Below are 26,672 nucleotides of genomic sequence, written 5' to 3'. Positions count from 1 at the left end.
ATCCGCGGGTTTTAGTAGCCGATGCTGTTTAGTGTTGTAGTATTATTATATATAATTTTTTTTTTTTTTTTTTTTTACTGTGAGTGACAACAGCGTCTGAAACTTTGACCTTTCCAAGATGGCGGATGCGTCGACGTGTGTGGAGTGGTCGAATGTGGCATCTACATACGTATCTATATGATTCTCTTAACTGACTTATTGAGGTGCAACGTTGGTTGCTACGGATGGTTGCTACGTTGGCCTCTGTTCCATAAATATCCGTCCCAACATTCAGTTATTTTTTTATTTGTTTGGCTGTTGGCTAGGCTATGTATGTAAGCATTTTATATGTGCATATTTTACATATTAGCCTATTATTTCTATTTATTTTAGAAAGCATTTACATAAGCATTTCGATCAAAAGGCTTTTAAGTTAAATTAATTAATTATTCAGTCCAAACAACAACAACAACAACAACAACAACAAAATAGCCATCTAGAGACAGGACAACCAAAGTTAAGCATTTTTTATTTATTTATTTTTGAGGGTGAGGGGGGATAACGCAATTAATGCAAGTCGCATTTCTTGGTTGATATGGTCTCACAATTTCTGGGTCATTCTACAAAACTCATCCTGTGTTCCTCTACTGTGTAATTGCCTTAATTTTTATGTATTTTTTAAACGTGGATTCCTGAAAAAAGATGAATTCTGTGAGGCCAAAGGCATCTCTATTTTTATCACTGTGTTTTTGTAAGGTGCAAGCTGTCAATCCTGTTACCATGATTTTACACAGTAAACAAAAATATCAGCATTGAAGCTTTTTTTTAATTAAAAAAACAAACACCACAATTTTATGAGTTTGAGCCCTGTACTTTCATAAATCCTATTCTGTATATTAGCAGTCCATTGATACTGTTTTAAATCATACAAAGTTTTTTTTTTTTTTTTTACTTTTAAAAATGCACCTGTTTAATAGTCACTCATATTATATCCTAATGTATTACTGTGGCCTTTGAGATCGAAATCTAAAATGAATGAATAAATATGACACGGTTTCAAAATGACCATTTATTTTTTCTTCTTTTCTTTTTTGTAAAAGAACTTAAATACTGCTAGATTTGCCTTTTACACAATTATATTCCATAAAACAGTTTTCTTTCAAATTTGTTATAAATTAAAATGATATGCATGCAATTTTGCATTTCCATCTTTAATTTTCAACTTTCACAAAAAAAAGGAAAAAATTGACACATTTTTATTCTTTTATCTGGAGCTCAGATGAAGCTGCTGTGAAACGGGAGAGAGCAGGATGGCGGGAAGGGATGAACAACGTTCCGGTTTTACAGAGAAGTTCCATCTGATTGTCTCAGGCAGCAAATTCAGAGATTTCAGATTTTTTTGTTTAGTCCAGCTTTGGCATTGACTGCCAAATTCCTCGTGTTCATTCATCCTCATTATATAATTAACAGAGAAGCATGCTCATAGACAAATGCATACAGAATGTACTCGTTGCGGTCCTTCGAGTTAATTTTTTCTTTCAAATGTATTCTTTTGAAAATGCACAAACTAGCATAAATCAATAAGGCGAGAATATGCAGGCGAGGAAATCCATGGTTAGCCAAGGCCTTGTGTCTGTAAGTTTCAGTTCCAGGTGTGAACTGCTTCCTTATGTTGAGGATCTACTTGCCCTTTCACCCTGAAAACGTATGAGCAGAAGAACCTCACTTGGCGGATTTAGTCTGTAGTATTTGAGACGGGGCAAGCGGTCTGCCTTTGCCGAAGAGGTCACTGCATATCGGCTGAAGTGGGCTGGACGGCAGCTGCTCCAGTTGGCAGGGTGGAGCACAAAGTGCCAGTCACTCCTAAAGAATCAGAGTCTAACTAACCTTTTTGTCCTAGTTACATTTAGTGCTGAGGTCTTTGATGGCCCTTTTTTTAGTGACAACAAGCACTCTTGAGAAAAGATGGATCTATCTAAATTACAATAATTTCTGCTTTTAAATGATGAAAATTAGTCATAAAAAGTCTTGCTAACTCTACTGAGGACTAGATCACGTGACACTTTTGTTCGGCATTCCTATGTTATGCATCTCTTTAAGCTGTCTTCCGAACTGAAAATAACGCCTGGCAAGAAATGAGTCTATGGGACTGGATGGAGTGCGTCATGCACAGATGAGTGGCTGTCTGTGGCTGAATCTGAGATTCCTGCCATTAACGGCAGAAGTTAAAATTCCTCCGCCTAAGAAACTCCAAGATCATTGTATTTTAAGATTCCATTTCTGTAACAAAAGACAGCTGGCAGTAGGTTTGTGTTACATTATTATTAAAATGTTCCAGTTTGGCAGCCATTTTCTCGGGGTCCTGCTTATTGGTCTGTCCGCTCAAGTTATGCACTAATGACAAGGGAAAGCATGCGGTCAGGTAACATGCTGGCAATAATGACATAAAGACTAACTGAGCTCCTTTTCAGGGATCCTGTATACACCCTTTGAAACTCTCCGATTCTCTGCTATTGCTAGCTTCACAGAATATTTGCTTTTAAGGGCCAACCAATCATTCAATTCCAGTTCGAAGTTAAATGGTTGCTTGGTAGAAGGAAAACCTGCCTTTTTGCAACAGAATAGACAAAACAAAAAGTCAACAAGCATATTAACATGTGAAAGCATAACAACTGTCTCCAATTGCATTTTAAAAGGTCCTCTTTCCCCAGGCAGACACGTTGAGCCTCGTAGAAGCAGGTGGAAATGCAGGCTTTGGTCAGATGGCGAAGGTTCAGGAGGGGCTAAACAGTTTCTGCTTTGTAGCTCAAGAGACCCTAACAAAAGGAAAACATAATGGAAGATGTATACAATTCTGGACAGAAGCCATCTTGGCTCGTGGCTCTGTGGCTCAGGCTTGGAGGACGATACGGGGCAGGGTGGCTCAGAGCCGGTGTCGTGAGTCCTGGCTGTAGCTGCCTGGGGAACTGCGATTGCGGTGGGGCTTGTAGGTGTCCTGGTAGGGGTCCTGGTAGCCCTGCTGCTCTTCCATGTAGTGGTGGTCTCGACCGCTGCCGCCGTGCTGCGAGCCAGAGGAGCCCCGGTTTCGTCCCTTGTGCGCTCGCTCGTTGTGGTAGTTCTCATCTGAGGTCATCAGGTTGCGGCGTTCGTTGGGGGTGGAGTTGTCCCCGGTGTGGTTGGCGTGCCGTGTTTTTTGTCCCTGTTGATTCTGATGTACAAGTACCAAATGAATTAAGAGCCAGCACTGATTTTAAAGGGATAGTTCACCCAAAAAAAGAAAACTCTGTCATCATTTACAGTTGTTCCAAACCTGTATTCTTCTGCTGAACACAAAATTTCATATTCTGAAGAATTTGGGTAACCAAACAGTTGTTGGGCCCCGTTGACTTCCATAGCATGGTTAAAAAAATACTAACATTCGGTTACTGACATTCAGCAGAAGAAAGAAAATCATACAGTTTTGGAACAACTTGAGGGTGAGTAAATGACAACAGAATTTTAATTTTTTGCTGAACTGTCCCTGAACTGTGAAGTGTTGTGAGCATAAATGGTGTTTTTTTAATACACTACCGTTCAAAAATATTTTTTTTTGAAAGAAATGAATACTTTTATATTTAGCAAGGATACATTTATTGATCAAAAGTGACAGTAAAGACATTTATAGGCCTGGTTTCACAGACAGGACTTAGATTAATTAGTTCGATGAGGGCATTTAAGTAGCTTTTATAAATGTACCTTAGAAAAATAAAACATTATGGGAATGCATCTTGAGACAAAACAATGGGATTGGCATATCTTAAGATTTGCAAGTGCAAGTTGCTTTCAGTTAAAACGGCTCAAATATGCATTTTAGTCTAAGACTAAGCTTAAGCCTTTTCTGTGAAATATCTGTTTCAAAAGATTTCTTTTTCAAATAGACACTTTTCTATATAAAGCCAGGTGCACACTATGCGATTGATAATAGTCCTTCATGATTGTTCCTCGTCAGACTGTACGAACATGATCCCCGCTGTAAGCCATGCCACACTGTAAGATCTAAGTTGTCATTAATGTCAGACTGTACGATAGTCAAGGCGCGCTAAAAATGGATGCACGCAAGAAATCTCGACCGGAGTTTTATATCATCAATTCGGTGACAGTGAGCTGCATTACACGCGGGATTGAAATGGTGGCTACAAAGAAATCTCAAGTGCTCATTTTGGTCATAGTTTGTCTTGAAAAACCAAGGTAATTTGACGGTCGTCGTAGGAGAAGTCACACTGCAGGATTGTGCGCCAAATCTTCTGACACTGCCAGAATTTCGTCTGAGGTACGCAGTGGTCATTAATCGGCTGCCAGTGAACATGTCAAACTAACGATCCAAGACTTCAGATTTTAGCCTAGGATCAGAGGAATCTTTTAGAATTTGCTAAATTTGTCTCAGACGGCCAAATCGTGGCCAAAATCGCACAGCGTGCACCCGGCTTAAAATATATAAACAAATTATTTTAAAGAAAGATGACCCAGGAACACATTTTCAAATATTAACAAAAGTATATGGATAATTTCAGGTTGTCAAATGTTACAGGAACATGTCCATAGTTGTGATGAACTACACCTGGGTTACTCTGCTAGGATTTGAAGGGAACTGACTTCATACATCCAAAATTATCTTGGCAAAAGTTGGTTAAAAGTAATTGCAAAAACTAGCTCAAAAAAGTGCAGTTAAGTTTTGAAAAAAGTACATTTAATTGTTTTCAGATGCCATATGGTTTGATTTTATGCCATTATGTAAATAAATTCAATGAATACATTTTTAAGCGTCCAAATATTTTATAGGCCCAATATATAAGGTAGTTGACATGTCCTACAGTGACATGCATGACTCTATTTAAAACTATTTTAAACTCTTTTTGCATTAAATTATGTTTTATTAATAAAGTTCAGGAGGAACACGTTCAAACTGCCTATCCAATCAGTAGGAGAGGAGGCCTATATATACATAGCCGACTCGCCTATTTTCCTCGACAGTTTTCTGCATCCCTAACCCACCCCGTCTCCTCTCACTCACCTGGTTACTATCCTAACCAGAGATACGGGGGGAGTACTCTGGGTTTGGGCCAAATTCCAAGCTCGGAGCCCTCCCCTCGGACAGCACGCCTAATGGATTATTTTTAAGTGTGAACTCGTCAGGAAAAACTGTCAGGATTTACTAAAAACACGCAGTGAAAATGTATTTTTGGACATTATTTTTGCAGCTGACCTTATTGCATATATGTTTTTGTAGGAGTTTCCCTTTCAGATGCAAAATTTATGGGAGGAGAGTATTTAAATGAATCATGCAAGGTGATTTACTAAGGTCTGCACTTGTCAATTTACTGGTATTTGCCCCATTATTTACCGCCCAAAAAAGCATTTCTTAAACCAGACGCTAATTGGTAGATTGCATTGGTCATTATGAAAATGATCCAGCTGCATCTGTGTTCTTTAATTTGCTCAGTAGATCACGCGCAGAACTGTCTACTCCCATTGTCGCATTTTTGGAATTGCGCTCTCAGCAAATAGTAAATCTGGCCCTACGTGTTAAATAGCCATCTATATGTGATGTGCGTGTGTGACTGCGCACCTGCAAGCCGGATATGGCAGACGTAGTGTAAGGGGCCAGGGCAGCAGGGCCGAGGTTCCTGCCCAGCAGAGGGTTGAGTGGGGTACTGCTGGAGGTGTGGGTGGCCTTCCAGTACGCCTCGAGATACTCAGCCAGGTGCTCACACGCGTCTTCCAACTGATTCTCATCCAAGATGATGTCAAACATCTCCTGTTAAAACGGAGCCATGCCACACACAAACACATTCAAAAATATTGACAAAGTATTAGAGTGATGGGCAACAATAGTTCATTTTAGACATTTTACTAACTATAAGTAACTTTGCAACTACATGTCAACTACCAGTCAGACTATTAGTAGACTAACACTTTATTTTAATGGTCCCCCAACAGACACTCTACTGAGCAAAGTAACTTTGCAAGTACACGTCAACTTATTCTACTAACCCTAACCTAACAGTCCACTAATACTCTATAATGATAAATAAGTGACATTTAGGCCCTGATTACACCTGGTATTAAGATGTGTTTTCATCGATCGGATCACAAGTGGACGACGCTAAATTCAGGTGTACAAGGGGTCTAAAATGTTGAGCTTGTCTACTTTTAACCACTTTCAGAGCACTGGAATTCGACCAGATTGCTTTCGGAGTGTAAACGCTCATGTGGTCAAATGCGTTCAAACAGCAACAAAGACACCCAAGTTTGGTTTGAAGACAAAAAACGTACCAAGCACAATGTTCTCTCACCATTCCTGATTTGTAACACACACTCACTGCGTTCGCCGTGGTCTTGCGGCTGTCAGAGCAGAAACAAAAGTTGTTGCTCTCCTTATGTTTTTCTATCGTCTCGTTCATATGTAAATTGTGAGCTTATTTTGTCCATTAGATTGAAAGATCTGAAAAACTAATCGCATTTTTTTCTGTAATTAATCGCAACTAATCGCAAGTTTTTTAAAATATTTTTCGAGTTTTTAATATTTTTATATTGTAATATTTTCAGTTACTCTCCAAATGAATGCAGAAGCAATTTAAAGACAGCATATTTTAAATATGTATTGTAATGGCATCTTTTTATGAATGAAGGCCAGGATTACTGATACGAATGTCTCTATGAAACATTAATGACATTACATTACAGTATAACTGAAAGCTACCAATTTCAACATTTATTAGGCTTTAAAAAAACTTAATTTAAGTGAACTTAAAACAATTTTTAAATAAACCCATTATAATAAAAGTTATATTTACCTGTGGCCTTCCCTGTTAGACATATACAGAAATGTAATAGTTATCAAACACCTTTCTTAACTGCATAAATAATAAATTAAATATAGATGAATCATCTTTTCTCTGTTACCTTTGTTCTTTGATGAACATTAATGACAGACATCATCAGTTTTGCTGTCACTTTAAGATTGGCCGCTACCGAACGCGGATCTGACGCGCTGTCATTCTTTTCTCATTTTCTCACGTTCATTTAAGACTCCTATTATGAGAATACTCAACAAAACTGGCATTTTGGCAACATTCTCTGTGTTATTGTTATTTTTTGTTCAAGAGCGAAAGAGAACTTGATGTGTGCACGAGACTGGCACACCTAGGGATCTGATTGAGATGCAGCCACACAGACAGGACACTGACATACAGCGCGTTCTCTTCTGTCTTGTCGCGCTTAGATGGTTTAAAAGCATTTACATGAATAAGTGCGTGATCATATAATGTAACGCTAGGCAAAAATTTATATAAAAATGAACGTTAATTGCGTTAAATATTTCTAATGCGTTAAAATGAAAAAAATGTATCGCCCGCGTTAACGTGTGAATTTGCCCGACACTAGAAAAAACATACATAGACCCACCCATAGTAGAAATCAGGACAGAAGTGTTTGAAAGTGGACAAAAGATGTGGATTAAAACCAGGTGAAAATGGGTATCTCCCTCGTCTACTTGTGATCCGGTTGACCAAAACGAATCTTAATACCAGGTGTAAACAGAGCTTTAGTTGCAAATTAATGAGAGAAAGTTGACATGTAGCTGCAAAGTTACTTACAGTTAGTTGAATGTCTAAAGTGGAATGGAACTAGTGTAACTGCCTGAGGTTAAAAATGCATAAAGCTTGATTCATTTCGGCATTTTCCTTCCATATGTGTGTTTATGTTTGCACGTAAGGGAAGACGCACCGGAGGACACTGTGCTAGTTTATCTGCTGCTACGAGCTGTACATTGAGGTGTTTACTCTGCGACTTTCCTCTGGACTTGATGAGCCGCTGGAGGACCTACAGGACAGAAGAGTTGGTTACACAGCAACAACAATCATTTGGTCTTTCTCTAATGAAACACTAAAACCATGACACAAGAGCGTCTCTGAATGTCACACCTTTGGCGAGGACACTTTGACATGGACGATGATGGGTGCTAGTGAAGTCTTCAACAGCTGAGCAGGATGGTTGATGGTGTCTGCATCCAGCACAACCAGCTGGAGTGAGCGAGCTAGTTCAAATATGCGCTCAATCTCGCTCTGTACCTCAGCTATACATGCATATCACACAAAGAGTTAGATATTAGTTTAAAGTTTGCACACAAATAGAACACACACACACACACAAAACAGGACTTGGAAGTGAGTCTTTTTGAAATTTGAGAATGTGGTTTTATACGATTGTATATTGCATTTGATAGCAGCATGTTAGATTAAAGTGCCACTATTATGCTATTTTAAAGGTTCCTAATTTCATTTTGGAGGTCTCCTACACAGGGCTCCAGAGTGCGACTAAAATTTGAGAGTGTGCGACTGAATTTTACATCCAGTCGCACATGTGCGACCAGTAAATTTGCCTGCTGTCGGTACTGGAGAAATTAAGAAAATACACTTACTTATTATAATTGATAGTCGTTATGTCTGGCAAATTCTATATTTGCCAGCCGTTTCTATATGAGATGACATTAAACCATTTGTCCGTGATGCATTTTTGCCATTCGCAATCCAGAAGAGAGAGAAAGCGAACGAGCTCTCTCACGTGGAGCTACAGCGAACGCAACACCACAGTCAGCTTAATGAGTGACGATGGCCAAGAACTAAACAAAAGTTTAGTCTGCTTAAACTTTAGGGATGTGCTGTGATATTAATCTAATTTTATTTTCGATTTTGGCTTCCAAGAATTATTAAAAGATGGTATGAGGTAAAACTATTCCTATAGCGCGACATCCTTTCCTTCACAGCCTTGCGCTGTCATTTCTCCTTAAACCTAAACTAAACGTCAGATTCAGTGATTGTTGTAAACTGCAGTCTCTACTGTTGCTAAACTGCGGGATGTGTTTGATAATAAAGAGATATTAAATGCACAAGTCAATAATCCGCGCAAGAGACGCTGTTTCCCACTTCAAGGTGGCTTATGTGTGTGTGCTGCGAAATGGACCGGCTTGCACTTAAATTACTTTACTGTAATATCAATGTTAGCAGACCTTCCGAATGCCTGCACACTGGTCCATTTACACATAGATGTTTTATATTTTTGTTCAAACTTTGCGGTTTCTTTTGCTATAGATATTTTACTTTTCAGATTATAAAGCCATGTTAATTATGTTCTTAATTATGTTTTTTTTTAATATAAAAATAAATAAATAAAGTATTATAAAAAGAACCGCTAAGAATACTGTTAAAGTACAGAATCGATAAGCAGTATCGGTAAAAGTAGTAATTCCATTAAACCTTAACGATACCCATCCCTATTAGTAATACAGTGGACATTAGTAGATTTGGTTAGCTGTTGATTTACGGTGTGTGCCCCTAAAGTTTCTGGTTGTGCCCCTAAAATTTTCAGTTGGGGGCCATTGTGCTCCTAGTGAAAAAAGTTAGTCTGGAGCCCTGCTCCTACAATAGGTTTACTAATTTTCGAGTCATTCGTTAGTCTGGTTGTTTGATGAGAAAAATATGAAATGTAGCTGCAATAAATGCGTTAAGAATTTTCTGAGAAAAACGAAAAAAGAGCTGTTTTCTCATTTTTCAACTTTCAATATTAAATCAAAAATCGACTGATGATACACGGATTTTGGAGGGTTCATCAGCACTTATACACAGTGATTATTCAGGCAATTTGAGCCTGAATCCTCATCCTTTTGAAATGCCTTTTGAAGAACACAAACCAAAATTGTTTGAGGGCAGGGGAAGATAGTCGTTGCTAAAGGGCAGCCAATAAAGGCTGAAATTTGTTACAAACCTATGTAGGTTCATGCAGGAAGTAAGACGAATTACCGACGACTCATTTCAGGCACTTCAGAATCAGTTCTTTCTTTTGGGAGTCAACTCAAGTCACACTAGCGCTACAGTATATACAATACAGATAAACATCTGCATGAAATGTAATATCCAAAAAAGCAAAATAGAGGCACTTTAAATTTAACCTGGACTATTATGTTTAGCCTAAAACTCTCTTACCAAGACTGGATCTGGTATTTGAGCGCTCAATAATGGCTCTCTTGCTGGGATTGTTAAGCACTGATCTCTTTGCCAGTGAGATGTCTGCCGTCACACGTGTGATAGTTATCCTAGGACGATAAATACATTATCGGTGGTTAGCTGCAGTGAAAAGTTCTGCAGGAACATGATAATTTTGAAATGACAGTGTAATCATCTATAAACCACTTTTATTACTTACCTGCCATCAAACCGGTGTTTCAAGAAGTCAAAAAGAGCTTTCTGCATCATATCAGTGACCTGTACAAAATATATGAAGTGTATATTTATCATAAATAATAAATACCTAGCTATATAATTCATATTTAAATAATAACATATACTTTGTTCCAAAATGTGTGCCATGTTTATGCTTATCAGGGTATTGTACTGTAGCTGAGCAACATGCTAACGTCAAACTCCACTAAAATAAGAGTACAACAGTGCCCGCCTACATTTTCAGTTGCCTTGGTTCCTGACGTATTTTCCCATTAATTTTTTCTCATAGGGATTTAAAAAAAGTTTTTGTTTACGAGTTAAAAGCCATGAAACAAACCAACCAGGCACAAAGTGAATCACAACACTTTGAATTTAAAGCAAAGAATTATCTCGATCAGGCATAACATTATATGACCACCTTCCTAATATTGTGTTGGTCCCCCTTTTGCTGTCAAAACAGCCCTGACCCGTCAAAGCTTGGACTCCACTAGACCCCTGAAGGTGTGCTGTGGTATCGGGCACCAAGATGTTAGCAGCAGATCCTTTAAGTCCTGTAAGTTGCAAGGTGGGGCCTCCATGGATCGGACTTGTTTGTTCAGAACATCCCACAGATGCTCGATTGGATTGAGATCTGGTGAATTTGGAGGCCAAGTCAACACTCGGCCAACTCGTTGTTGTGCTCCTCAAACCATTCCTGAACCATTTTTGCTTTGTGGCAGGGCGTATTATCCTGCTGAAAGAGGCTACAGCCACCAGGGAATACCGTTTCCATGAAAGGGTGTGCATGGTAGCTCGTCTGTTTGATCGGACCACATGCCGGCAGCCTTAGCTCCACATGTGCATCATTGAGCCTTGGTCTTCCTTGGACCACTTTTGATAGATACTGACCACTGCAGACCAGGAACACCCCACAAGAACTGCACTTTTGGAGATGCTCTGACCCAGTCATCTAGCCATTATAATTTGACCACACATCAACTTTGAGGACAAAATGTTCACTTGCTGCCTAATATATCCCACAAACTAACAGGTGAACATTTTGTCCTCAAAGTCGATGAAGTGGGAAAAATGGGCAAGCGTAAGTATTTGAGAGAGATTGGCAAGGGCCAAATTGTGATGGCTAGACGACTGGGTCAGAGCATTATCCAAACCTGCAGCTCTTGTGGGGAGTTCCCAGTCTGCAGTGTCTAGTATCTATCAAAAGTGGTCCAAGGAAGAAACAGTGGTGAACTGGCGAAAGGATCATGGGCGGCCAAGGCGCATTGATGCACGTAGGGGAGAGAAGGCTGGCCCGTGTGGTCCGATTTAACAGACGAGCTACTGTAGCTCAAATTGCTTAAGAAGTTAATGCTGTTAATGCTAATGTCTAGTGGAGTCCATGCCTTGACGGGTCAGAACTGTTTTGGCAGCAAAAGGGGGACCAATACAATATAAGGTCATAATGTTATGCCTGCTCTGTGTATATATCTCTATACACACATACAGATAGAGAGAAACAATATATTTCACATTTACTGCAAAATATGCATATTACACATAAACATATTTAAGTAGTTTGAGAGCATGGAGCAACTGCCTCATTCACAATGTGCTAAAGTGTTCTTTTGTATCGATTCACTTGTCGTGGTTCTCTGATTGGTTGAGATTTATTTACAGAATTTTGAGTAATGTAGTTTTTCACCAGGATACGCTGTTGAACAATAAAAAAAAAAAAGATTGATCAATTATTTTTTTAATTGAAATAATGCAGGCTGATGGCTTGAAGAAAAAAATATACCACCTATTAACAGCCACGTAGCTCACGGTTGGTCTGTCTTTAAACGTTTACGAGTTATCATTCAAAATCAATTTCCCTATTGAGAAAACGAATGGGATTTTTACACCTAAAACCCGACTCTTGTACTTTTTCAATTTCTAGTTGAGTCTCCTGTGAAAAGTGATATTTGTGTGCCACATTTGTTAAGTGTTCCAAATTGGCCAACAGAGCTGGGTAGATTGTACAAATTGTAATCGGTTACTGATTCCAAATTACATGACAAAAATTGTAGTTAGTAACATAATCCATTACATTACATATTTAAGGTAATATAATCTGACTACTTTTGGATTACTTGTTTATCACATTGATTTGAGTAGAATAATCTTGTACCATATTGATAAAAAAAAAAATACAAAGAGAAAGAAAATATATTCCATTCTTTGTTATGAACAACATGAAGTGCATTAAAGGGATAGTTCACCCAAAAATGAAAATTCTGTAATCATTTACCCTCAAGTTGTTCCAAACCTGTATGAGTTTCTTTGTTCTGCTGAACACAAAACAAGATATTTTGAAGAATGTTTGTAACAAAGTAGATAGAGCAACCATTGACTACCATAGTAGGGGGAAAAATACTATGGTAGTCAATGGTTGCTCTATCTGCTTGGTTACAAACATTCTTCAAAATATTTTCTTTTGCGTTCAGCAGAACAAAGAAACTCATACAGGTTTGGATTCGGAACAACTTGAGGGTGAGTAAATGATGACAGAATTTTCATTTTTGGGTGAACAATCCCTTTAAATATTACATTATGTCAGGGTTTCCCAGACTGGGGTTTGTGAGTTAAATGAAAAGCTATTAAGTAATTAAATCATTTTAAAACACTATTAAAATAAATAAATATATATTTGATTTGTTTACCTGCATGTCATGTGACAACTAACCAACATCAGAGAACCGTGAATTTTATTGTTTATTATTATAATTATTTGTATTGACTTAATTTTATTATTGACCTAACTGAAATTTCAGCTGACAATAAAGTTTGGGAATTCCTGACCTGCATTGCATGTAAATATGAAATGACGTGAATTCGTACATTTTAATGTGTTCGAAAGACAAAAGCCAACTGGTAAAATAACTCACTGTAATAATTAAAATAATAATCGTTTTAATCAGGAGTTGATTAGATATGCAATGTTGCGAAAACACTTGCTAAAAGTGAAATGATTTCTGTAAATCCAGTGATCAAATGCTGTGTGGCTCTCAGTTTTCAGTGATAGTCACATGACTAGTGGCTGGTCTTTGTGTGCAATTCCACAAACCTGGAAGACCTTCTGATTGTATACAAGCAGTAGGTGTTTTTAGAAAGGAAAATGATAAAGATAACAAAAGAAGTAGTAGGGAGAATAAATGAATTATGAATATTTGATTGCCATTGTGAGAATAACATGTATTCAGACTACAGTTACTTTTTTATTGATTACGAGTATTTTAAAATGGTAATAATCTAATCACAAGTACTTCATTTATCCATATCACATGTAATCAGTTACTACCCAGCACTGTTGGTCACTTATAAGGGTCCATGAGAATCTGCTTTAGAAGTCATTTGCGCATGTAGGCATGAGGCAGCTTTCGGAACAGAGCCAAACATTTAATTTTTGTTTTTAAGGACACATATTTTGCCTCATCAATGCACACCTTTACTTAAACAAATCACTGTAGTTTAAACACCAAGCAGCTGCGTAAATGAAATCCTTACAATAAATCAATCCTGCATCTAGTTACGTCTTATAAAGGAGCTTGCTTTCCTTATTCGTTTTCTCTACTTCACTGTCTCGCTTCCTCTTTGTCTCTCACATGCATTCTTTCTTTCTCTCACCAATTTCCTCCCTCCATCACCGTTGCTGTTCTTCTCTCCCTTTTCTGTCTCTTTCTAATTTCAAACCGTGCTCTACTTTCTAGCACTGACGTCTCCTGGACCCCGGAAGGTTGTTGCCGTGGTAACGGAACGGCGGAGAGGAGGAGTATGTTTTTGTTTTCTCTGTGTGAGGAGATGGGGAGACTGGAATAGATATTATATTTTGCTGGTATCAATAACGCAAAATGCGCACACACAGACATGAAGCAAGTCATAAACAAAGAACGTCAGCTCTGCGGCCTTGACGGAGGAATTGTCTGTTTTCGATGTCGTTTTATGATGAATTCGCTGATTCACCTTGCAAAAACTCTCCAGATTGATCTGTGACAAAGGCATTTTTCTGTTTGACGATGATACACCGCAACATCATTTCAGACAACCCACCTCATATCCTTTCAGGGATGGACCAACCAGCACCACAGGCCTCATGGAAGGCACAACATCATAGGGAGTCACATGTTCAGTCTGCGTATGAGATCATAGGCAAATAACAAAGAACAGCGTAAAGGCCAATGCTTACATAATGTCAGTTCAATACGTCAATTAGTTTAAGCACAATGACTTTAGTTTAACTTGAGAGGAATTTGTGTTTAAGACAGCGGTGACAGTCTCCTCAGTGACTGGACAGGAAGGTTAGGTGGGGATTCTTCCATCCTGTGGACGCACTTACCACTTTCTGTTTCTGCTTGCCTGTACAAAGAGAGGGAAAAAAAGAAAGTCAGAATAAAGTACTGTCAAGTTCTTCAAATTTGAGAAGGCCATTCAAGTCATTCATGGTCCACTGTCCCATGCTCACAAGAAGCTGCTCGTTTGATCTTTAGCCTTACGCAGGACAGTGTTGAGTAAAATCATCCACTGACGAATTGCCTACGATTCCGTTTTTTTTCTCTCGGGGAGATTCCTGTAACCCCACCCCCATCTCCTAAAGCCCCACCCCCACCAAATCATTGGCTCACCTGATGACATCACATCCCCCAAACTGGAGGAGGAGCTTCCACTGGACTTACTAAAGAAATGAGCAGACAAACAGAGACAGAGATAGAACATTTTTAGTCTGTGTGTCCAAACACACAAGCAGACTACTCTAAATCTCTACATTTGATACTACTTGCTATAATCTCTAATCTCTAATAGCGAATGCATAAAACCTGGTCAGACCCACACTGATTCTATGTCCTTGTCCATGTACTGTGACCTAGAATTGATGCTGCATGTAGAATTGTTATCGATAGTCACCTGGGTTTGAGGGTCAGTCATCCGATTTCAAACTGCGAGCTGGTGTCACCTAACCTGATACCCAGTTTTCAACAGATCAAATGTCAAACAATCTCAAAATTCCACTGTATTTTTTTTTTTGTGTGTGGATCATTTCAACTCTGACTGCACTTTCAAGTAAACTGCCTCATAATTTAATGCTGGGTCTCTCATATGGTAGTCTCAGCATCAGACAGCCCACCTATGAACCTGGACTGATGCATATTTTAAACAAAAATGGCAAGAGCTCTCCAAAATTCTAAGCTCAAATCTAATTAGCTTCGAAGCAATTTCCACTGTGCAAACATTTATCAGTCTACCTGGAAAAAAATACTTTTTTATATAGTGCCAGGCTGCCACAATGAACAAAGTTTCCTAGGTTCATACCATTAAATCTTTCAAATATATTCAGTTGAGACACTAAAAAGTACATCCTTGTGCACATCCTGTTTATTTTCAGAGCTATGTTCATGGGGGAAAAAATTAAAACAAAAATCTGTATTTATTACTAATTGTTACCACAAAATGTATTTCTGCAGCTCTGGTTCTACAACTACTTTACTGTGGTACCATTATTTGAAAGGGTTACCATTTTGTAACACTCTCTACTATTCTTCTATCACTGATTTAACATTTTAAATATTTCCCCCGGTTTTAAACATCAAACAAACTCAAGAAACAAAACAAAACAAAGACAAAAAACAAACATAAACAAAGGCAAAAAACAAATGATGATTGAATTCTGTGCTTTTTCAAACAGACAGTCTAGGTGGATGGTTCTTGCCCATAATATTAATTGTATCATTGATTTAACATTTTAAATATTTCCCCCTGGGTTTAAACATTCAAATAAATTAAACAAAACATAACAAATAAAAAACAAAGACAAAAAACTAAAACAAATGATGATTGAATGCTGTGCTTTTTCAAACAGTCTAAGTGGGTGGTTCTGGGCCATAATATCATTGATTTAAGATTTAAAATAGTTTCTCCTGGTTTTAAACAACATTCAAACAAATTTAACAAAAAACAAAGACAAAAACAACCCATGTTGGGTTAAAACAACCCAATCACTGGGTTAAAACAACCCAATTGCTGGGTTAGTCCATTTTCAACTTTTCATTGTTTTTAACCCAGCATTTTTTAGAGTGTATCATTGATTGTATGCTTGATTTAACTTTTTAAATATTTTCCCTTTGTTTTAAACATTGAACATTCAAACAAATTCAACAAACAAAACTAAACAAAACAAAACAAAACAACAAAGACAAAAAACAAAAAAACTAATGATAATTGTATTCTGTACTTTTTCAAACAGACAGTCTAAGTGTGTGGTTCTTGGCCATAATATCATTGATTGTATCCTATATTTTCCCTTTGTTTTAAACAAACAAATTCGACAAACAAAACAAGAAAAACAAAGACAAACAACAAAAATAAATGATTGAATGCTGTGCTTTTTCAATCAGACAGTCTAAGTGGGTGGTTCTTGGCCCGAATAAACTGCGCTGTGGACTAGGTATCGATGTTGATACTGAAAAGGCTGGTTCTGGTACTGCATTACTGTAGCTAAGACATGGAACAAAAGAACAGTGAACTGTCATAAATGTACAACCTGGGGTCAAATTTAAGTCATGGTGTATTTGGCAAAGATTACAGTCCTGATTACATTGTATTCAAGTACTAACTGGAGAAAAAACAAAACAAAAGAGGGTAAAACTCAGATCTGGTGTGAATCTGGAATGCAAATCCACAATACCCACTGGGTTTCAATTTCAATGCTATTCTCCCAGATTCACTGAGACAAAAGTCAATTTTCTTTAAAAGGCCACCTCTGTTCTTGAAGCCTACACCACTTATTTAATGGTAAGGTGTACAGACTGGGATATATATATATAAAATAAGGCATGCAGTGACTAATATGTAATATTTTGTTTCTACATCAATAGTATCTACTGTATCTATAGACTAGCAACCATAGAGCATTTGGTTTTCTACAGATTCGAAAGGGCATCAAAAACAAGTTTTAAATAATGGATCAAATTACATATAAAAATAAACCTAGAAATATGTAGTGGTGAACATTTTTGGGAAATTCTTCAAGATTTCCTAGCCAGGTTGATTAAAAAAAAGGATATAAACAGAGAGAATATTAAGGACCAAGAGGTTGTGGAAAATCAAATGCTCCATCAACTAGGTAAGTAAATTCTCTGTCTGCTTACCCTTGTACACGGCTTTTCTTCTGTTCCAGCTGTGCTCTGATATTCTCCAGCTTCAGGGGACTGGGGATAAAACCAATCTCACAGCCTTCTTTCACCAGCCTCCCAATCCACCAGTCATTATTAAACTTCTGCATATGGAGCAGAGAAAGGACAAAGGAAATAAAAGCTTGGAAAAACTTTATCCCCTCTTAGCGTTTGACCAATTATACCAGCTTTAATAATGAATTTTGACTAGATTTTTTCTATATTCAAAGTCATCAGTGAGTCAGTAGTGACCCTTTCACTAATGGGCCAACAGGCTACCTCTTTGATGTGCAGGAAGTCTTTTGCATCGAATGAGATGGCAGTTCCTGGCACAGGCACATCTTCATCCAGCGCACCACAGTAACTGACATTTGTCTTCACGGCAAAGGCCACCGCTTTGGCCTAGAAGTCGATGTTTTAAGAATTAAAAAACAAAATAAATATAGAAAAAAAAAATAAGAACACACACGTCTGGTTCACTATCTTTGTGGGGACCCTCCATAGACATAATGGTTTTTAAACTGTACAAACTGTATATTATATCCCGTTACACTAATCCTACCCCTAAACCTACCCATCACAGAAAACTTTCTGCATTTTTACATTTTCAAAAAAACGAATTCTGCATGATTTATCAGTTTGTTTCCTCATGGGTACCTCAATTTAGGTCCCCATGGTGACAAGAGTCCGCATGAGTCAGTGTGCATTCAGTGTGCATCCTAAACCTACCCATCACAGAAAACTTTTTGCAGGTTTACTTTTTCAAAACACAATGCAACAATTTATGATATATAAGCACTAGTATGATTTATAAGCTTTTTTCTCATGGGGACAAAAAAAAAAAAAAGTTTTTATAAATAAAATTATTTCCATAATTTCAAATTTTACTGGTATTACTATCCTTGTGGTCCCCATAATGTTGGGAATACCAGGTACACATACACACACATGGGGATTAATGGGGATTTTCCATAGACATTATGATTTTTATATTGTACAAACTGTATATTCTATCCCCTAACCCTAAATCTACCCATAACAGAAAACTTTCTCCATTTTTACATTAAATACTTGAATTTACCTGCTGATGTCATTGTTAGACAGTGTTACTTCAGAAAAACAAGCGATTTATGCACATTTTAATGTCACATTTAGTAATATTTGTGTTGTTTCATTTTTTTAAATAATTTTTTTCCCTCGGAGGAAATGCCTCCGATATATATACACACACACACAGTGTTGGAGTAATGCATTGCATTACAATATAAAATATGTGTTGAATATGATAAACTCCATATATTAATATGTAATAAGTGTGATCTTAGTCTGTCCTGACCTTTGCCCTCTCCAGCTGCTGTGCAGCCTGCTGTTCTCGCTCCTGCCGGCCCTGACTACCCCCCTCCGGCCTCTCCTCCTCCAACGACACATCTGAATCAGACGGCCTGCTAGTGTAGGAATCAGCTGAACCCTGCGAACAGAAGGCACATACTACATTACTTACACGCATGCAGTCTAATCATGGCTTTAAATGGGAAAGTTATTCAAATGATTAGTCCACCCAGACCACTTATGAAAACCTCAAAAATGGATTGTTCTGAAATATCAGCTCATTAACATATGGCTGCTCTGCCATGTTGATATCTATTCAGTATTCAGGTAGTTGGTGTGCCCTGATGAAAGGAATATGCCACTGTGTGGAGCCAATCATAACCAAGGACATTTACATATAGAAGTCTTAAGGGTACAGTACAGTATCAAAAACTGTAGCTCAATCAGTACAACATGGCAGTCGCAATGCCAAGGTCATGGGTTTGATTCTCAGGGAAATAAAATGTGTACCTTGAATGGAATGCAAGTTGCTTTGGGTAACAGCGTCATTCTATAGGTCAGAGTTTGGAATATGGAATATTGCCTTGTAAAACTGAATAATGTTTGTTTTGGGTTTAAGAAACCTTGTATAACCTTGAATTGGACAGATGCAAAAGAAGTGGAAAAAAGACAGCTTTTCAAATTGGAGAATGACTCAGAAAAGATATTTACCTGAAACCGTCTCTCCAAATGTTGGCATTTGAACCCTCCACATGGTAAAAAATGATTTCAATGGTAAAAGACAGTAAAAATGCTACAGTAAAACTTCTATTTAAAATTGACATTAACAAGTTTTTTTTTTTTACTGAAGTCAATCTGCAAAACATGCTACCGTATTTTTTACAGTAAAGTTCTGTCAATCACAGCTGTCTTTTTTACTGTAAATTTCAGAGATAATTTTTTTTTAACCATCTTCCTCTGTGATTGTGCACACTGGTCTGGTCTGCTGGATTTTATTACATCTGTGATTCTCATGTTTGCCTATTCAGACCGCCGCAAACACAGGTCAGCAAAAAACCCACCTGTACCTCTATTAACTAGACAGAACTGTCAGCCACGCTCCTTAAGCAAACAGAAAAATACACCTGTGAGCTAAAGGTGAATTGAGGTAAACTCCTTTTGTTCAGTCTACATTACATAGTCTTTAAAAATAACAGATACATTTACTAGTATACTAGGTAATACATTTGTCATTTTGTTATTGGTATAGTAATTAATTACGCAAATGTTCAATGTGTAACATGGATGTTGGATACTGTAATGTAAAATGTCACCCATCATTTTATGGATAATCATCATATTTTTGTATATAATAATAATTGAATATAAACAGTCACAGTTTAAAACAGTGTAACCAGTATGCATTCAAATGATTTCGAGTTAGACTGCGATTTCCACCTTGAGGCATCTGTCACTGTCTGAGACAAATATAAACATATTGAATCCTAAAATAGAGTAACAGGCTATGAAACGTCACATCTTTATCAACAGGATAGAAACCAATTATCTTCAAACCAAAAACTATAAATATATGTCTAGGTCTGAGCTTCAAAAACCCTTTAACGGCTGTACAATCATTTCAACAACGCGTTCCTCGTACGTTTCCATCATCCATCAGCTTTGAGAAAGTTCCTTTGACAACAGACAACAAACGACTCTAAATAGTAAAAAGTCTTCAAAAGTATACTACTCCAAAGTAAACTCTCTCGGCATTCCAATGCGAAAACATAACTAGATAGTTTCCTTTAAGAATACATACCTTCACTGCGGGCTTCTCAGGACCATGAAAAACGTCACAATACATAATCTGGACATTTTCACCTGAAATCTCCATAACGTCCTCAGACGGCTCCATGACATTCAAAAGAGAATCACCTGATCCCTATCCGCTAAATAAAAACATACACCGTTGGCATTCACACTTGCCCCCTTTAAGATAATAAAGAAGATCCAACTAGCAAGTACATAGTCTTCTAATTAATGAGAGATACTGCTCGAAGTGAAGTGAAGCTGGGAAGCTGTATTCTGTTAATCCAATTTGGAAACAACATTAGCTCAAGTCAGTGAAAAGAATGATCGGGTCAATATCGCATTAGAGAGAGAGGCAGAGAGAGAGGGCGAAAAAGCCTCACAGTCGGCTAAAAAATTTCAGCATGCTGCCTATGGCGAAACACTTTTTCCCTGAAGGCAGCCGCTCGACACAAGCTTACTTCAGCAGGGACCCAATTGAGGCCGGTGAGTCCAATCACAAAACGCCTGATTCGGGAAACAAAAAAATGCACAAGTTTGCTTATCTTTCGCCGCAGAAGTGATGATTGCGAGCAAAAAGCGAAAATTCAAATGAATGGCTTTCATCCTCGATTTTAACGAGATAACGGTCTTTTTGCTGAAGAGTGACTTTGGAGGGCCTGTATAACATCATGAAGAGAGACAATGGCCCAAAATGAAGTTAAACAGACAGGTTTCTCTTCAACTAAATGAAGCTTTTATTAAGCTTAGAAGTTTTACAACCGCAATTCAACTGGATTTGCAATGCGGATGTGGTTCAAACGGGTCTGTATTTTATTAGTAAACAAATATAAATTCTCCCGGACATCAATTTTGAAGTATGTAGAATATCAGCCATATGAGCACAGACTATGTAGTTACACAACTTTCTTGAACATTATGCTTGCTTATTGAAATTTTGGTCACATTTTAGTTTAGGGTCTAATTCTCACAATTAACCATTTGCTTACTAACATGCATTTTACTAGGATATTGGCTGTTTATTACTACTTATAAAGCACATATTAATGCCTTATTCTGCATGACCATATTCTACATCCCTTAATCCTACCCAATACCTTAACTAACTAACAAACTACACTCATAATAAACTATATAAAAAATATGGCACAAAGTGGTTCTTGGCTCGTAATCATAGGGGAACCTCTTTAAGTGCTGTATAGCACCAATTTTGGTGCTTCAGTGGTTCTTCACCGGTTCTTTGGCTGAGGTGCTATATAGCACCGCTGATTGAGGTGCTATATAGCAACGCTACCATATACAGAACATATTAAGATATGGTTCTATATTAGCCTGACGTCGTCATACTCAATTCTAGTCAGAATATGAGTCTGATACTGCTCCGTTGGGGTGTGATTATGGGGCGTGTTTCAACCGAACCAGGAAAGACCTCAATTGGATAGACCTACAACCAATCAGAGCAATGGAGCGACGCATAACGTTAGTTGTCAAATGTCAACAGAACTCAACTGCACTGTGTTGCCATGTCCGCGGGTTGAAGCGACCCCAATTATGTGATATAATTACAAACCCAGGAATGCGATTTTTAGCTGCCAGCCCTGCCAAAATAACACATATTTTACCCCCCAAATGCCTTTTTTTCCCCGGAGAACCCCCCCTAGAAAGCTATTGGGCTTGTTTTTGGCTAGTTTTGAGGAACGTTAGCAATTGGGCAGGTTTTGTTGTAAAAACTTGGCAACCCTGTCTGCACGCACGCTGGAATAAGTAGCCTAACGTTAGAAGAACAAGATTAGTGTAAACAATCTTTGCCGGTGTTGTAAAAAAATAATTTAAGGATACACAGAGTACTTACCAACACGATCATCATTTCTGAGAGAAATAGTAATGGTGAATGCATACGAACAAGTTCTCCGTTTAGGATTAGAACAAACTCAACCCAAGTGCCTTTGATGACGTAGATGATTACGTTACTGTTGATCATCTGTCCATCATCGTCTAAAGCCCGCCCTGACAATTTCATTGGTCCGAACAGTTTCTGTTCGGGCATAATTACTTCTCTACCGATCAATTCCAGACCGAACTGCCCGAGTAAAAATGTTGTGGGCGGGGCTAAGTTCGGCTGGCATCCAGGCTAGTTCTATATAGCAGGGGTTTTCAAACTTTATGATGCTAAGGACCCCCTTAATAGGGACCCCCTACCTAAAATCCATCTATTTTTATGTAGGAAAATTTTATCTAAAAAAACTGTTAGATAAATAGTAAGTGTGACATTATAAATACAACATATTGTATCTCAGCTTAAATGGCTATTCATGTTGGATGTATAACCCCGAAGAAGAATATTTTCAATTAAAAATGATTGGTATAAGCAACTTTCACAACAAATGTATGTAAGCAGCGTATGTACGGTGTTAAGAAAACTGCCTTACAACCCCAGTAAGCGAGATAAAGGGGACTATAGTGAGAGAAACTCACTAGAAAGATACAAAGCAAACATATACAATTCTGGAATGTATACGGCAAGAAAGGAGAGAAACATTTAGAAATTATACCGTTAGAATATTCGGTAGACTTTATCCATTTTTGCTTTGTCTTTTTATTCTCTGAAATTTTCTGGGGACCCCTTAGAACCTTCTGAAGGACCCCTGGGGGTCCCCGGACCCCAGTTTGAAAACCCCTGCTATATAGCACCAAAAGTGGTTCCCCTATGATTACGACCAAGAACCACTTTTAGTGTCATATATTAAAGTGTCAACTATTAAAAAGCAGTAATTAGGAGTTTATTGAGGCAAAAATCAAAGTTATTAGTTGTAGTTAGTTGTAGTTAATAATCGCAGTAATAGTGAAAATTAGAAAGTGTGACTTCAATTTTAAATGATTTTAAATGAGTGTCCTAGTTAAAAAGTTATACGTTAATGCTGACTAAATATTTACACAACATAATATACCATGTTCATTCACAAAAGCACAGGAGTCTGATTATGGATTATGGTCTGTATTTATGCATATAGAACACTGAAATATAAACACAGCTGATGGGAATTAGAGTGGGTTGTATGGGCCTCAAACACAACGCACAATTCCTGATGGCTTTTCCAGACTTCTGGCTCGATTTCACTTTAAGGCATTCAAGTGAGGCACCTAAGCCATGTGACTCATTACATTCTACACATCAGCAAGAAACGGCTCTGCCCCTTTAACAGCCAGACAGTAAAGGAAGCTTTACAATTGATATGATAACCCCCTAAGCATTTTCAACCTTAAAGAGATCAGATAGGTCCTACAAATAACAGAAAGCTACATATCTTATTCCTGAAAAAAAAACAGAAAAATGAATGAGTGCTGTTTTTTTTTTTTACTGTGGCATTCTTTAAACACGCCGTATGGAATAGGAGTGAATGTTCAATGGGAATGTGTGATATTAACAACACATACTGAAAGACACACACACGCAAGCCTCTGATGAGCATCTCCCAATTGTACACCCACGGAAATTGGTGGGCTGCATCTTAGAAAATCATGGTACACTGAGTCTCGCAGGCCCTGTATGTGCAGCACAGCTGAGCCAGTGTTCGGCACACGCACACGAGCGCGCTCACGCACGCACTCATATAGCCAGTGGGAAAACACTATATATAGCCGTAGCCAATTCCGATCGAGAGAAAAATAACTCACCGCCTCCGAGTCTTCAAATCCATGCAGGTACAAATTGTCATACATGGAGGTTTGCTATTCCAAAGAGGTCCTCTTGAAGAATAGAGAAAAAAAAGAGAGGAGGAGGTGGTGGAGATGGAGAGAGAGGGGGAGGAGGAGGAGGAGGAAGAGGAGGAGGGAGCCACCACCACAAAAAAAAAAAGAATCGATGGGGGGATGACGATCCCCTTGCTCCACAGAGGAAGAACAAGGAGGGAAAAAAAGGGTGAGAGATGCCTCACGAGAAAGGATGGAGAGAGAGAGAAAGAGGGAAAGCAGGCCTGTGCAGACGGCTCGGCCTGCAGGATGGAGTGGATCCCTCGTTCAGCCTCCAATTCTCTCACATCCTCAGGCAGGGAGAAGCTTCCCAACGGCTCACTGACGCGGACGTTTCATCATCTCTCACCAACACGCTCACACACACACGGCACGGCACTGCTGCCCGCATCAGAGAGAGAGAGAGGGTAAGGCAAAGAGAGAGAGAGAGAGAGAGAGAGAGAGAGAGAGAGAGAGAGAGAGAGAGAGAGAGAGAGAGAGAGAGAACCCTTCCTCAATCTCAGGCTGATGACACAGTTGACCAGCTGCATGCTGATTGGTCGAGCAGCCTTCTAGTCAGAGCTGCTGCTGACGTGTGTTCTCCTTGACTGTGAACGCTCATGAGAGAGAAAGAGAGAGAGCCTCCCTCTGCTTCTTTCATTCTGTCTTTCCTTCTGTCATATTTTTTTTTTACAGTCAGTTTTTCTCCAGTATGTTCCCCTTTATTTGCAATGATTCTATTTGATTCATTTAATCAATTATATTTTGAATTATTATCAAAATATAATTTAGAACTATATTTTAATCATCACACACACACACACACACACACACACACACACACACACACACACACACACACACACACACACACACACACACACACACACACACACACACACACACACACACACACACACACACACACACACACACACACACACACACACACACACACACACACACACACACACACACACACACACACACACACACACACTATGTATGTATGTATGTATGTGTCATACAGTACATACATACATATATTTATATAGTAATAGATAATAATTAAATGGTTATGGACAAAATTATAGTTAGAAATTATATATTAATAATTAACCTATCGAGTTTTATTTCCACTTTTATCAACATATAGTATATATATAGTAGATATTTGTGTGATCTCACATGAGGTCTGGATGATGTATATAAATATGTATACTTTATATTTATGCACACTTATACAATTATGAACATTGTTTATACAAAGTTGCATTACGATCTATGACAAAAGATTAAACTGGAAGTGAAAAAGAAAAAGGTTTTAACAGGCACGCATAACAGCCCATAAATCTGAACAAAACAAAGAATGAGGACAGAATATGTTTGCTACATTAAATGTGTCTGATTACTAGTTCTACTGTTTAAGTGAATAGTCTCTAAGTAATAATTTAACTGAGCCAAAAAAATGGATGAATTGCTTTTTATAGATCACTTTTTACCTGATCGCTTCCAGAAATTGACAATTTTTTTTTACCTGTCTCAGGATAAAACTGGTGGAGGTGGTGCTGCCATCAGACCTCTTCAGTCGACTACGGCGTGAATATGTTCCCCTATTTACCTGTAGAGGGAGCAATGACAAAAACATGAATGAATTGTTTCAGATATGGTTGTTCCTCAATCCTTTCCCAACCATTTACTCTTGAGAATATATAGCATCTATGCTAATGGAATCTGATATTTGATATTAAGGTAATACTTTAGAATAATGTTCCGTCATTAATAGGTCAACAGGACAAATGACTAGTCCTTCATTAACACTTCAGCTATTATATACTGTTAACTAATGTAAGCAAGATTAACTAATCAGTACATACTATTAAATTTAGGACGGAGATAGTTCCTTATTACGTAATCAATAATTACTGAATGAGATTAGCTTCATTAAGAACTATTGACTATAACAAACTATTGTCTTTTTTACTTTGAACATGTTTTTCACTTTAAGATAATGGTCTAGATTGCTAGTAGTTCCTGCAGAGTGACTAGGCAACACATGAGTAATTATGATGCAATTTATGAGCATGTTCTGAGTAAAAAATACAATCTTCAAGAACTACACTGTCATGTTTTAGGTTTTTTTTTTCATTCATGTCTGTATTTCTAGTCATGTGTTTTGCTGTCAGTGTGTTAATCAGGGGCCAAGCACCGAAGGTGCGAAGGCACCTACTGAAACCGTTAGATTTCTTATTATTATTCTGCCATTGAAGTCTTTGGCAGCCCATAGAATCGCTTGCAGGAAAGTTTCAATTTCAAAGTTTCACTCATGTTTATGCTAATAGCTTTTAAACCCTAAGGGCTAGAAACAAAATTCCGTTTCCTTCAATTCCTTGTCTCAAGCCGTTTC

At 38.0% G+C, this 26,672-nt stretch overlaps 1 protein-coding gene across 1 annotated transcript; it reads right to left on the bottom strand.

Annotated features, from left to right (window-relative positions):
- Window positions 1-1,038: 1,038 nt before the first annotated feature.
- cacnb4b (calcium channel, voltage-dependent, beta 4b subunit) lies at window positions 1,039-24,678 on the bottom strand. Its single transcript, XM_079841531.1, has 13 exons — window positions 24,212-24,678; window positions 18,756-18,887; window positions 17,699-17,821; window positions 17,396-17,523; window positions 14,876-14,925; window positions 14,590-14,609; window positions 14,304-14,384; window positions 10,219-10,277; window positions 9,999-10,108; window positions 7,941-8,092; window positions 7,744-7,839; window positions 5,585-5,773; window positions 1,039-3,187 (listed from the first exon to the last, which is right to left on the bottom strand). Exons 1-13 carry the CDS (start codon window positions 24,254-24,256, stop codon window positions 2,903-2,905), a joined length of 1,470 nt encoding a protein of 489 aa, XP_079697657.1. The 5' UTR covers window positions 24,257-24,678; the 3' UTR covers window positions 1,039-2,902.
- Between the last annotated feature and the right edge of the window lie 1,994 nt (window positions 24,679-26,672).

The sequence above is a fragment of the Gobio gobio genome, assembly GCF_949357685.1.
Source record: "Gobio gobio genome assembly, chromosome: 17".
Lineage (NCBI taxonomy): Eukaryota > Metazoa > Chordata > Actinopteri > Cypriniformes > Gobionidae > Gobio > Gobio gobio.
The sequence above is the reverse complement of the archived record's forward strand: the minus strand, read 5'-3'. Positions and strand labels throughout refer to the sequence as shown.